General features: G+C 37.1%; 2 protein-coding genes across 3 annotated transcripts; both read left to right on the top strand.

The window, feature by feature from the left end:
* Window positions 1-3,808: 3,808 nt before the first annotated feature.
* LOC138616372 (tumor necrosis factor receptor superfamily member 4) lies at window positions 3,809-5,853 on the top strand. Its single transcript, XM_069690614.1, has 7 exons — window positions 3,809-3,890; window positions 4,042-4,146; window positions 4,407-4,541; window positions 4,632-4,698; window positions 4,792-5,051; window positions 5,141-5,251; window positions 5,768-5,853. The coding sequence occupies exons 1-7, from the start codon at window positions 3,809-3,811 to the stop codon at window positions 5,851-5,853; spliced, it is 846 nt and encodes a 281-aa protein (XP_069546715.1).
* A 4,418-nt stretch (window positions 5,854-10,271) lies between these two features.
* tnfrsf18 (tumor necrosis factor receptor superfamily, member 18) lies at window positions 10,272-13,544 on the top strand. 2 transcript variants are annotated; one of them, XM_069690578.1, is made up of 6 exons: window positions 10,272-10,417; window positions 10,576-10,975; window positions 11,555-11,663; window positions 11,787-11,857; window positions 11,951-12,070; window positions 12,784-13,544. In XM_069690578.1, the coding sequence occupies exons 1-6, from the start codon at window positions 10,388-10,390 to the stop codon at window positions 12,894-12,896; spliced, it is 843 nt and encodes a 280-aa protein (XP_069546679.1). In that variant the 5' UTR covers window positions 10,272-10,387; the 3' UTR covers window positions 12,897-13,544. The 2 variants fall into 2 exon arrangements, with proteins under 2 accessions (XP_069546679.1, XP_069546678.1); XM_069690577.1 differs by having other exon boundaries at window positions 11,552-11,663.
* The last annotated feature ends 402 nt before the right edge of the window (window positions 13,545-13,946 follow it).

Below are 13,946 nucleotides of genomic sequence, written 5' to 3'. Positions count from 1 at the left end.
TGTAAACACTTCGAGACACTCTTCTGCTACCGCCATCTGCAGGATAAACTAGGAATTACACGTATTTAGGAAGAGGACTTGTGAGTTTACAATAGGTTAGGTTAGGTTCGGTAGTTACTTTATTAATCCCCGAGGGGAATTTTTTTTCGCTACAGCAGCATACAGGAAGCAATAGATAATAATAGAATAATAGAAAGCAATAAAATAGCAGTAAAAATATAAAATATAAAAATGCACAGTATATATAGTATATACAGTACAGTATATATCTATATATATTATATACAAACAACCAAGAACACAGACAACAGTGTTATTGTTGTGTGATGGATTTTGCCAGAGGTGAGTTATTGTACAGTCTTATTGCGGTCGGCAGGAATGATCTCCTGTATCTGTCCTTGTGACAGCGGAGCTGGAGGAGTCTTTTGGAGAAAGTGCTCCGCTGTCCCTACAATAAATGTAGTAGTAGCCATAGTAGTAGTAATAATAATAATAATAATAATAATAATAATAATAATAATAGCTTGGGCCTTTCTGTGTGAAGTTTGCATGTTCTCCCTGTACCTGTTTCAAATTGCTCCCAGTCCAAAAACATGCATGTTAAGTTAATTGGTGATTTTAAAGTGATAGATTGCGACTTTGATAGATTGACTACCTATCCAGGGTGAAACCCGCCTTTGCCCAAAATCAGTGGGTATAGGTAATTCATACTGGATGGATAGATGTCACATTGTAAATGACAATATTTGTAGTTATAGGCTATTTTATTTAAATAGCACCATCCCCTTTGTATACATATGAAATAAGGTGTTTGTTAACCAAAACTAAGGTTTATATTATGCAAATACAAGTCTCAACTTTATAAGCAACACATAAGCCCTCCTTGAGCCCTTCTTTTACCACCAAAATACAATTTGCTATCAACGATAAAAACCCGTTTTCACCCTGAAAATATGCCAGTGATAATATCTTCCCCCTGAAAATGTGTATAGCGTATTTAAAGTCCTCTTTTTTCATGCACATGAATACATTTATGTCATTTATTTGTATACATTTAATGGGGTGTGTACTCTTCCTTTAATGTTGTGGCTGAGCGGTGTATCTTACATGAGAGTTTGCCCAGCTTTACCAGTTATGTTCAAAAGAGACAAACAATTGGCCTCTTGACACAAATGCGGCAAGACATTTATCATCTCTCACTGATTTTGTTGTCGTGATGACAGCTCGACCCATCACATCAGTGACTCCCCAAATAACGTAGATCAGGGATCTTCAACCTTTTTCCCTGATTTACTGGTTGAAGACCTCTGCCGTATACTTTTCACTTATTTCACTAAATTAATTTATTATGATATTGGATTTTTGCAGTCACTTCAATATAAATAGGCTCTATCAAAAAAATTGTGTGATGCTTTACTTAGATTGTTTTCATAATTGAACTGACTGATGTAGGTTGAGTTGTTTCAACATCCGTTTTCAGAGCTTGTGGTATTTGCGTGGTTGTATCTTGCAGATGAATCAATAATATGTCGCTGTTTCTGTCTATGTTTGAGTCCATATGCAAAAGATACAACGTCATGTTCTTACTGGCAAAAAAACATAAAGCGTCAGTTTCCGACAGCAACAGTTCTAGCTATTTTCCTGAAAGAATGAGAACGCTTAAAGGTTAAAGGCCAAAAATATTTCTATGTCTGCATTTGAATATAGAGTATTACAATGTATTTCCTAAAAAAAACTTTATAGTGATGCAGGCTGCTGCATAGATGGAAAATGACTAATACTATTGTGAGTGTTGATGTTGCTGTAACAAATAGCATCTTGAAAAATATATAGTTATTTCAGTTCAATCCAATTTACTCATATTTATTGATTTGTAAAGTCATTAAAATACAGATTTAAAAGTTGAGCTAGAAATGCAATGGCTGTTTGATCAGTTGAAATACTGAAGTATATACAGTTGCCTGTGAGAAAAGAGCATACATCCTACTATATGACTGAGAAGTAAAACCTTATACAATATGTTAGAAAATCCACATCGGCTTGTCATGTAGAGGTTTTCTTTGTGAAAGAATATAACAGAAATGATTTTGTTGCTAACATGTCATGCAACAGCAAAATCATTTTTTAAATTTAATTTCAAGCACATTTGATTTCGTGGCATAGATTCAACAAGGTGCTGGAAACATTCCTCAGAGATTTTGGTCCACATTGACATGATACCATCACGCAATTGCTGCAGATTTGGCAGCTGCACATGCATGAAGCGACTCTCCCGTTCCACCACCATCCCAAAGGTGCTCTATTGGATTGAGATCTGGTGACCGTGGAGGCCATTGGAGTACAGTGAACTCATTGTCATGTTCAAGAAACCAGTTTGAGATGATTTGAGCTTTGTGACATGGCGCGTTATCCTGCTGGAAGTAGCCATCAGAAGATGGTACACTGTGGTCATAAACTGATGGACACGGTCAACAACAATACTCAGGTAGGCTGTGGCATTTAAACGATGCTCAATTGGTACAATTGGTTTACGCCAAATTGTGACACGACAATCTGAATGTCGCAGCAGAAATCGAGACTCATCAGACCAGGCAACGTTTTTCCAATCTTCTATTGTCCAATTTTGGTGAGCCCGTGTGAATTATAGCCTCGGTTTCCTTTTCTTAGCTGACAGGAGTGGCACCCGGTGGTCTTCTGCTGCTGCAGCCCATCTGCTTCAAGGTTCCACGTGTTGTGCGTTCAGAGATGGTCTTCTGCATGCCTTGGTTGTAACGAGTGGTTATTTGAGTTACTGTTGCCTTTCTATCATCTCGAACCAGTCTGGCTGTCCTCCTCTGACCTCCATTTTCGCCCAGAGAACTGCCACTCACTGGATATTTTCTCTTTTTCAGACCATTATCCATAAACCCTAGAGATGGTTGTGTGTGAAAATCCCAGTAGATAAGCAGTTTCTGAAATACTCAGACCAGCCCGTCTGGCACCAACAACCATGCCACGTTCAAAGTCACTTAAATCACCTTTCTTCCCCATTCCGATGCTCGGTTTGAGCTTCAGACAGTAGTCTTGACCATGTCTACATGCCTAGCAGCAGTAGCAAAGAAGTAGGCTACAGCGAAGCCTACGATGTAAGCAAATGTCGATAGGTTTTTGTAATTGCACCCACTGGTACAAAGGGGAGACAAAAGTTCCACACTACAGGTTTAAACAATTAACAAGGCAAATAAGAACAATGAAGATGTTAATTAAGATAAATATATATGTATGTGTGTATATATATATAAAAAGAAACAGAAAGAAAAAGGAAGAAAGAAACAAGTAAGGTTAAGAGCGCTAAACTGTTCCATCATTTCCATTTAACTGAACAAAATCATCCTGCCAGGAAGCCCGTAATAAGTCAAAAACTTGTAAGTGAACCTTGACTTAATTTTTGCATTAAAAAAAAGACAAATGACAGACACAACTGATTACGCTGAAAACTTTTAAGTGTTTGTGAAATCTCATTTTAGATTTTTAGCTGATTTAGAAATTCCACTAAATCCTAAAACAAACAACATGTAGACAAACATAATGAATCAACTTTATATTTTCCTTGCATTCATTGTTTGTTTTCTCATTGGAAAGTATGTCACACGTTATAAAACCGAGAGCGACAGCGTGGTATTTTGGGAATATGTTTTTTTTTTTTTTTTTTTTTCCATCAGACCTATAACAAGGTGTTGACGAGCAGTCTGGGTGATTTTTTTTTTTTAGCTCAATCTCTTTGTCTTCTATCTCAGGAAACTGTCGTTTCCCAGCACTAGCACTGAATATGGGTCTGCTCAAACAACTTGTATTCATTTTGATGCTTATGATAGTAATTGCAGATTTGGATGCAAGGACTTGCCCTAAAGGTAACATGCGACTTATACGTTACTCTTCATTCTGTATAATGCTGTAGAATCCAGTCTTTGGTTTCATCTTCTTATTCATACAATGTGTATTAAGTATGTTAATGTTGTCAAAGTAAATTTGTTTTCTTTTGACACTGTGAAATATATAAAGGTACCAAAATCACTGGTAATGGTTGTGAACCCTGCACTGAAGGATATTACCAGCCGGTGGAAAATGATTCTCAACAGTGCAAACCATGTACAGTTTGCTATAACAGTAAGTGCTGAAGCTTGTGGTAAGATAAAAAAACAAAAAAACACCTGTATTGTATAATGTATATCTGATAAACGCAGAGCTGACAGAGCCTAAACTTGAAGCGTAGTATTCATGGTAGCATCAAATCATGTTACAAAAAGTGGAACATTTGTTTCTGATTTGTTTAAGCTACAGTTTTCAAATATGATGAATGCTTTTTTTTTTTTTTTTTTTTTTACCTTTAAAGTGTTCTTTATTTGGTGTTGCTGTTGTCCTTGTAGAGATGGGAAGTGTTGCTGAACAGAGCTGCACAAAAACGACAAACACAAAATGCCAGTGTCGTGGAAAATCTGTTCCCAGGGAACAAGATTCTTCCACCTGCAAATGTAAAGAAGGATTTGGACTAAAAGAAGGAGGTATAGAAATATATCTCAACAATATATTACCATTCATGTCAAAGAAAATGTGTTGTTTTAAAATGAATAACTCTTTTTCATATATTCCAGAGTGTGAAGAATGTGAAGATGGATATTTCAACAAAGTTATCAACATGCCTTGTCAAAAATGGAAAGAGTATGTATTCTAGTGTTTAAATACCTTGCGTCTAAACCGTGTCTGTAGTAGTAAGCCAATGTTTACAGCTTTATCTTTTATCCTTAAATCTAGCTGTAAATCTGCCGGAGTGAAAGTCAATGGAACTAAGACCTCAGATGTCATCTGTGATGAGTTGAAGACTATTACTCACATGATTACAACCTCCACAATGAGCAAAATTGTTTCTCTCACACGCCTAACAACCCACCGTCCTCGTGGGGGGGCCCAAACTCAGAAGATGCACACTGTCACCACCACAGCTGCTCCAAAACAGACCATTTGGGGGGGAAAAGTGCAGCCCTCCACTCCCTCAAATGTTGGAAACCACAATGGTAAAACCCTCATTGTGATCATTCATGGCGCAACCTCAGATTCAAAAGTATTGTGAAGTAACCTGTGGCTCGCTTGTCTTGTCTTGCAGGTGTGACCCTTGTCATAGGTGTATTTGTAATTATTGGACTGCTTGTACTGACTGCTGTGACCTGCCGGCTGCACAACACTTCTAGCTGGCAGAAAAAAACTACAGTACAAAGTATGTCATAAGTAAAGTGATTCTGCATAACGGAAAATAATGCTAAAATAGAAAAAACACTTTGTATCTTGTTTCTTGCTGAGAGTCGAATGAGACGATTTATACCACTCTCGTGTCTGTATTCGAAATATGAGCCATCTTCTGACCAAGCAGTAGTCAGCCAGAGCCAAGACAGCCCTGTACCCTGTTTCATGTCTTCATGTTAAACTAAGATAACTGGCTGTAGCTTAATATTTGCAGTACAAGTCTGAAAGAGGAACAGATCTGACTCTCAGCAAGAAAGAGAATAAACAGAATTCTTAAAATGCTACTTTAGTCCTTCAAACATCAAACTCCTTGAACAGGTGAAAGTGAATGCTGTTATTCTTTAGCTCAAACATTTTTTAATTTTTTTTAATTTTTTTTTTTTTATCTCTGTGCCATTTAGCAAATGTGGCCAATATCTGTTTAAATGGCAAAATGGCTATTTTGAACATTAATTGTGTTAATTGATTATGCCTCATTATTTGTTTGCAGCAACTGACTCATTTTATCGGAGGCCAGTTGAGGAAAGCGGCGATGGCAGTGCGTCCTCCCTCAAACTCAATCCTCACGAGTCTTGAGGTGAAATCTTACTAGAAATGAATCTGTAAACTAATACTGATCATCTTTAGATCAGACAGTCATCATATGAGTAATTTCAAACTGATCACTTAATTTTTTTTTTCATGATAAAAATACATTAGAAAACTACTTACTGTATCTGTAATGTAACAGATTTATTCGCAATCTGCAGTATGGTCAATATTTGACATTTGTTTGTTCTGCTGAAGGGCTTGATAGAATATTGAGTGAATTATCTGAGAAATGTACACGTCTTATACCTCACTTTTTTAAACTGTGAAACAATCTAAGTTATAAAAATCTGCTTTTGCTAGGTAAACTGTTATATGCCCTGATAATAATGTCACGTTGTACCAGTTTGCCATCCTAAAATGCTGTGGTTGCAGCTATTCCTCTGTCCTCTGAAATAGTACATGTGGACATAATGAACACGACTATCTGCATATGAAGCTGTTTGTTCAAACATGCAGGTTTTGGCTGTCATGAAGCTCTGCTGTTTACAAGGTTAGGGGGATACTCGCAATCAGCTGAGACTGACAAAGTCACTTGGATGAGTGATGAAACGTGTCTCCTACTAAACTTTGGGTTTAAATGACCTGTTTCAACCTTCTGAGATTTCTTTCCTGGATTATTGAGCATGCATAAATACAGCATATCAAAATTATTTTACTGAGAAAAATCACTATCTGCATAACTTTACTATTTATTACAAATTTGTATACGCAGATTTTTGTATAATGCTCTGCCAGTACATGCTGTTCTAAATATTCTTATGTATTATATCAGAATTGTTAAATCACATTACATTATGTAATGTCATACTGTAATGTGCTTTAATGGGGCCTGTGACATGTCTGTGAAATATACAGTATAAACATTATAATAGAAAAGTATAAACAATCAATTCCTACTTTTAAAAGTATTATGCTATATTATGCTGTCTGCTAGATAGAAAACACGGAAAAAAAAAACCCATGCTTTCAGTGGTATGTTGGGGTGGGGGAGTTCCCGTGCAGATTTAAATCAGTTGCTTTTTCCCACTGAGAGACGAGGCGCCTCCCCTCATGTTTTTATCTTGGCTTTTGGAAAGATTGCTGCTGTAAATGTGAGGACTTTCATGTTGTTTGTATGTCACTGGAGATGTATCTCAGATCAGTACATTCAGAGGAGTTGTGAAAGCCTTCCCCTCTTTTACTTTTCTTTATTCAGTTTGACTGAGAAACCACACAAGCACATGCATGCATGCAGGCACGCACGCTTTTTCTTTGTGAGTCATAGAATCTACCTAAAAAAAACTGCAGTTCAAAGATAATAAAGAAATCAAATGAATTTCAAATTTACAAACAATGGTGGATAAAGTATTCACATTCACTATTGATGTAAAAATATGAATAGAACAGTGTAAAAATACTCTGTTTAAAATTAAAATCCTGGCTTTGTTCATTCATTCTTTATTTAATTTTACATTCCAAATGCTACTTAAGCAAAAGTACTGAATTATTTCAAATTTGATCAAAGCATCAAAAGTAAAAGTGTACATTCTGCAGAAAGATGGCTACTGAAATATTATATGTACCTATAATACTGATGCATCAGTGTGTAAGAAACACATAGCTGGTTGAGGTGGAGCTTATTGTACAACCAAACTATGAGTATGAGCATTTGTTTCAGAGAATATGGATACTGGAAACAGTCCCTGCAGATGCTGTCAGTAAATGTCAATGATCCAGGAAGTTGGTGTGTGGTTTCAAAGAAATACACTGCACCTGAACCGAACCGAAGTTGCTTTACAAATGTGTGTAAGACAAATAAAAGTTTTCTCAGAGTGATCTTTTGTCTTTATGCAAACAACCATTTTGTCTTAATATTTGTAATCCATTTGGGTCACTTTGTCGAGATCTAGCTTCACTTTAACATTAAGGGGTCTTTTTTCTGTTGAGAAAACACATTCAGTTTAGTTTGATTCCTCGTTTTAAAAGGGGACCTCACTGATTTAGCATTACAGTCCAGAGCTCTCCATCTCACAAAGTTTAAAAACAAAAGGATCTAAATTAATGCTGTAGCCCCAGAGATACTAAATTTAATTTAATGTCTTTTTCTTTCTCGTCAAAATCTGTTATCTACATTTCCTACAATCCAATTTCACTACGGTGAGAGGTGTTCTCTTAATGAAAGCTATTGTAGCCTTGAGCCACTAGCCGAACGCAGTGATGAAAACACACCTATATCTTCTTACATTTCAGTCTTGTAGTCTAATGAGGATTCACATGACATAACTTTAAGGTAATCTAGCTAATATCACAGCTCCCTCTGGAGCCACAAAAGGCTGTAAACACTTACAGTATTAACAAAAACAAAAACGCAAAGTGGTACTCCCCACTTTGTGCATGTCTCAAATCAGGGAAGTTCCTCTGAAATTTTAAAATGTGAGAACTTCTAAAGGGAGTGAATTCTGTACTTTTGTGATTTATTTTGTGTTGGGGTGGAAGCCATGCCTTCTGTATTCATTGCCGTCAAATGTCAAACTGCAACCTTCAATAAGCTGCTACCTTATAATTTTGAAAGATCAGGTACAAGTGACGGCACAAGTGTCTTCCACCCACTCTCGCCACAATGTACACAGAGTGGGAGACACCTGCAAGTGTAAAGGAAAAAACAGCTTTCTACGGGGTAACCATTACCCCTTTGTGGCTTCACGACTACCTGCGACTTCTGTTGAGAGCGCGTGAGCACATTTATGGCTATGACACATTCTGAAGGAGGTTTCACATATCCAAACATGTGGTCATACTTGTACAGAGAGAAGTAAATGTCTTTGATATTCTTACGTCATGAGATTTTGATGGGTGTAAATTCAGCCAGGGGATACCAATGACACTTATTGAAAACGTATTGCTTTGTGCATTGTGCATAATCTGAGATGAGCTGTCAGAGCAGTACTTCTACACATTGTGGAATATAGATCTGCTTAGTGCATATGAGGGCTCATATGTTGTATGCTAATACAATATAATTTGGGTTGTCTTCCACCAAAAGTCATGTATATTGATGTATTCTTGGTTGGTTGGTGGAGATGGGGGTTGTCTTCCTTCACCCCCTGGAGTCCTCCAGACAGCCATCTGATAATGCCTCAAAGAACAACTGTATGTGACCCCACAGGTTGCAGACCTCCTACTGTGACCTTTTGGTTTGGCCAAGCAGTATCACTCTCATTTACATGCACAGCCTTTTGTCTACACCTTAAGATTGGTAGTGATGGTACGACCTATATGTAAGTAATATGATATGATATATATATGTGTGTTGTATTGTTGTAAACATATCCTAGCACAGAAGCACAAAATATATACTGACTGTAAGCATTGTAGAACACATGGCTTATGCAGGAACTTAACACGTTGGGGTCACAGTAGGGTGCAACTCACTATCAGATCAAAAGGGAGATGTGGTTCAAACGGAGGACAGGGGAAAAGTACTGAGACAAACATACTATGCAAATGTTCCCGCCTCACTGTAGGTAACACCTCTTCCTATAGTATAAGTGTATGTGCCGGAAAGGGGGAAGTCAGAATCCAACAAAGAGACCTCAGGTTGATGTTGGGCTCTCCAAGATATCTTGTAAACTACGCTTAATAAAAATCAACTAAAACCGGTAACTGCCTAAATACTGCTTCTATCAACGGACTCGGGGAAAACGATTGGGGACAATAATTTGAGATACAACAACATGCAGAATCTATGCAAAATGAAAGCCACTGCAAACATTAGACATAAAAAATTTACAGGACTGCAAATCAGTGAGGTCAATCAATATGATTGACTTGCAAACTTTCAGATTGAGTCATAGACACAGTTAAAGTTATCATGTCTTGATTCATTAATATTTCACTGGCGTCCACAACTCTTTGATAGGCATCATCAACAACAACAAGGCTATAATCAAATATTAAAAAAAAAATTATTATTATACATTATTCTGTTGATTATTAAATTGTGACATATATATCAGAGAACATTTTCTCTGATATATATGTCACAATTTAATAATCAACAGAACATATATGATAAAAAAAATAAAATAGCTAGAAACATCAAGTAAATTCATACTGGCAACAAACAAACAAACAAACAAACAAAAAACAAACTAAAACAATCCATTTTATAATACTGTTATTACACAGTTACATAATGGTTTTTTTTCACTTCCTGATAGTGTTGTCTCACACACACACACACACACACACACACACACACACACACACACACACACACACACACACACACACACACACACACACACACACACACACACACACACACACACACACACACACACACACACACAGGTCTCTAAGAGAGGAAATGACACCCACCAAACGTCAGCAAACAGCAAACAAAACTTCCAAGAGAGGAGCTGAGCACTGGTCACAATGATTCGTTTGAGGCTTCCCACGGTAGTTATACCAATGTATATGCTGAGTATTTGGACGTTAGGACACACAAAAGGCTGTGGTGATCGACAGCATGAGATAAATGGACGGTGCTGTGACATGTGTCATCCAGGTAAAACACCTTTAGAGTCATTAACCATAAAACAATACGAAATGGGAATTGTGAGATTGCTTTATTATATTATGTGTTTATGAAATGAGCTGTAAGGTCACCTTTAAGACACTGTGTGAATATTCTGAACTAGTTCCAAATGTTCTTTTGTTTTGAAGGTACTTATTTGGAAGACTTCTGCTCTGAAGGTCAGGAAACTGTCTGCAAACCCTGTAAGGAGGGCTATTTCTCAGCTCAAGACAACAACTTTGACAGATGTAAGAAATGCCAGTCATGCCATCAAGGTAAGACCGAGAATAATGATTATCGATTCTGAAAAAGTGCTACCTCTGACCTCTGGGAAAACACTTGGCAGGGATGTTGAAAAAAGACACAACATTGTTATGATCTGGAAGTCCTGTGGTTTGAATTCTTGTCTGTCCACAGAATATGATCAGAAATGTACACTGACCTCAAATGCTATTTGCGCTTGTCGCGCTGGTTTCCTGTGCTCCAACAACATCTGTTCAATTTGTGAGGAAAACAAATGCATCACAGGGGAGAAGGTGAAGCGGACAGGTGAGAATGGACATATTGTCTTGCTAAAATAAGCAAGTTGTTTCAGAAATTATATACTGCTGTCACAAATCTGCTGTGAGTATACAAATTACTGTTGGACTTGTAATGATTGAGGATGTGTTGTCAGTGGCTGGCCAGTGCGTGCAAATGGAAATAAATGTGGGTTACACAAAACCCTCTGCTAGAAATGCAAGTTAGATTTTCACCCCCAACTCAATAAGTCAAGACCAAATTATTTACAACTGATGCATTTTTGACATCTACAGTTAACAATAGCTACATAAAACTTAATGAAGTTAATATCTTAGTTCAAACACAGTTTGGTTTAATGTGACTGATTCTACATTTTTAATTCCAATATAAACCTGAGTTAATTGGTACTTTATGGGTTCAAAGGGGAGCTTTTCATAATGATGTAAAGAGAGCTTAGTAAAAACGTTTGCCTGAGTGTTTATCAAATCTTAAGCCAATGCAAGGAAAGCTGACTGGTAGGTATTTCCAGCCATCTGCCTAGAAAACCCCTTTGTTCACATTATTCTATTTATAATATTTCTTTCTGTCTTTCTTTCTTTCTAGCAGTCAATTCCTCAGTTGTGGGGTTGGTACAGTATTCATATCAGTGTGAGCCTCTATGCCCACGAAATGCATATTTTGATGCGAATAAGGATATCTGCAAGCCATGGACACAGTAAGACACATTTAAATGAGTTTGGTCACAATAATTACAACAAATAATAACAAAAATACATAATAACTGAATGAGGTAGTGAAGTACCAGATGACAGTAACATGAACAATTTGTGGTCAACAGGTGCAGTGCAGTAGGACTTGCTGAAAGGTTTCCAGGGAACAAAACACATGACTCGATTTGTGATATACCTGGTATGTGGACATAACATGTATATTTTTGTGTGTATACCCGTACATAATGACAATATAGTTAAATTAAACTAACTATAATTTTACTTTTCGCAGAGCTGCACAGAGACGACAGAGTTCATGTGATTCTTGGCATCGGCTTTGTTTTGTTCTCTCTCACCATCCTTCTGTTTCTGTGTTATACCTGTGTAAAGAAGCTGAGGAAGCACACAGAAAGTAAGCAAGTCTCAATGGAAAACATTAAGATATCAACTGAATGACAAAGATAAAGCAGATCCCTACAAAGAGATCTAATACAAAAATAGTTGTTTCTTACTTAATTTTAATATTTTATTGTAAAATGTCACAATTTAAAATATCACTGCAGCAGCCAGCTAGTAAGAAGGCACCTCTGTGAAAACGTGATTTAACAGGACAAGTCACATGATGGATAGAAAAATATGCATAAAGCACCGGACTGCCCCTGGAGTTCATTTTCTTTAATTTTTTTAGCTGATGAGGGGGTCACTAGCAGGCCTGGATCTACAGACTTGGAATATGCCACTCTGGCTGTTGTTTCCAGAGTGGTCTTTTTCTTTTTCAGTTTTTCAGTGCCGACAATGCTGCAGTGAATGTTCTGTATTTAAAACAATACAAATAAAGCCTTCAATGGGTGAAAAATACTTATAAGCACTCTATTACACAGATTGTACCAATGCTTCCAGACATTTGTAGTGCTTTAAATGAGCTCCTTTTTGGTAAGCGAACCTGAAAAAAATATATGCTTCCTCCTGCTAGCAAAAAGTGAAGTGGAAAATGGAGAGAGACACGTGATTTATTCTTGAAACTGGACTGTGTGTACTTAATGTAAGCGTGTATAGGAGGACACTTGATGAAACAGTGGTATACTGCTACTAAAACATTGTTTGTTTTAATCCTCTCTGCTTCAGATAATGATCCGATCCATGTAGTCTCGACCGACACCTATGACGTTCACCTGTCAAAGGAGGAGAGTGGGCTCAACCTCATCATCCTGAATGAATCCAAGGACAGCAGTTTTTGATAACATGTCGAAGATGACATAATCAATCTGCAGCTACAGAAACTAATGCTAATAATATTACTGCAATGATAAAATGTATCTTTAAGCGTATTACTTTGTACAACAGGTTTAACCATCTAGGTTAAAGACATGGGCTTGTGTTCAAAAGGTTTCTTAAAAAGGTCTGAGAGGTCGATCTCCAGCGGATATAGAAGGAAAGTTAAAGACCAGCACTCGTCCCCAATTCATTTTCTATTTTGAGGTGCCCTTGAGCATAGTTCTTAACCCCAATGTGCTCCAGTAGAGCTACTGAATAGATCAGATGTCTGGGCCTGAATGTGTGTGAGTGTGGGGTGTAATAGTAGTAATAAGTAGAAATGCTGCGGAGTAATGTGAAACACTTTCAGTGTCCACACTTGATTACATGCTCCAGGGAGGTTGTGGAGGTGACTGTAAATATGTTTGCATCTTGTATGATTATTTTAATAAATAAATACATATTTTTTACATCAGATCCTACCTCTGTCTTCTTGTGATGATAACAAAAGGACAGCTGTAGACCATAGAATGGGGCTGTGGGCTGGTCCCTGGCTTTTACTGTCCACTGTCCGTCTGTTCGAGGACAGTGTCCTGTTTTGCATGTAAACGGAAAAAAAACAGATTGGTTTGCTGTGGATAAAAGCACTTTCCTTACTGAAAATGAACTAATTCAACACCAATTGATTTGTGTTGTCCAGATTATTTTACATAGCACTGTCTGAGAGTGTTACAAGAGTGACCCACCCATTCATGTAGTCAGTGTGGATTCGGCAGGAAATCCTCTTAATGTGTTTTTAGAACAATAAAGGGGAATTTGGGTGGTTTATTTTGTATCTATGACATGAACAGATATATTTGGATTCCTTTCAATTTTTAGTTGTTTTTTTTAGTTGATATTTAATTACTCAGAAGCGGTTCATCAGATGTTTTTAGACAAATTTACACACGTTTTAAACACATTATGAAACATTATCCCGTCATCACCATGAGAAGAATATGCTCAATATCTCATTAATAAGAAGAAAAGCAGAC

Source organism: Brachyistius frenatus, unplaced genomic scaffold (assembly GCF_029030835.1).
Source record: "Brachyistius frenatus isolate BFR_SWC_R1_liver_20210118 unplaced genomic scaffold, ASM2903083v1 Contig_10, whole genome shotgun sequence".
Lineage (NCBI taxonomy): Eukaryota > Metazoa > Chordata > Actinopteri > Embiotocidae > Brachyistius > Brachyistius frenatus.
This window is presented reverse-complemented; position numbering and strand designations above follow the sequence as displayed.

Excerpts from the sequence above, each read along its gene's own strand:
- LOC138616372 (XM_069690614.1), top strand. The coding sequence starts at position 3,809 with ATGGGTCTGCTCAAACAACTTGTATTCATTTTGATGCTTATGATAGTA. Across the intron at positions 4,699-4,791 it reads CCTTGTCAAAAATGGAAAGA|CTGTAAATCTGCCGGAGTGA; the intron begins GTATGTATTCTA and ends CCTTAAATCTAG. Across the intron at positions 5,052-5,140 it reads AAATGTTGGAAACCACAATG|GTGTGACCCTTGTCATAGGT; the intron begins GTAAAACCCTCA and ends CTTGTCTTGCAG.
- tnfrsf18 (XM_069690577.1), top strand. The coding sequence starts at position 10,388 with ATGGACGGTGCTGTGACATGTGTCATCCAG. Across the intron at positions 10,976-11,551 it reads GGAGAAGGTGAAGCGGACAG|CAGTCAATTCCTCAGTTGTG; the intron begins GTGAGAATGGAC and ends CTTTCTTTCTAG. Across the intron at positions 11,664-11,786 it reads ATCTGCAAGCCATGGACACA|GTGCAGTGCAGTAGGACTTG; the intron begins GTAAGACACATT and ends TGTGGTCAACAG.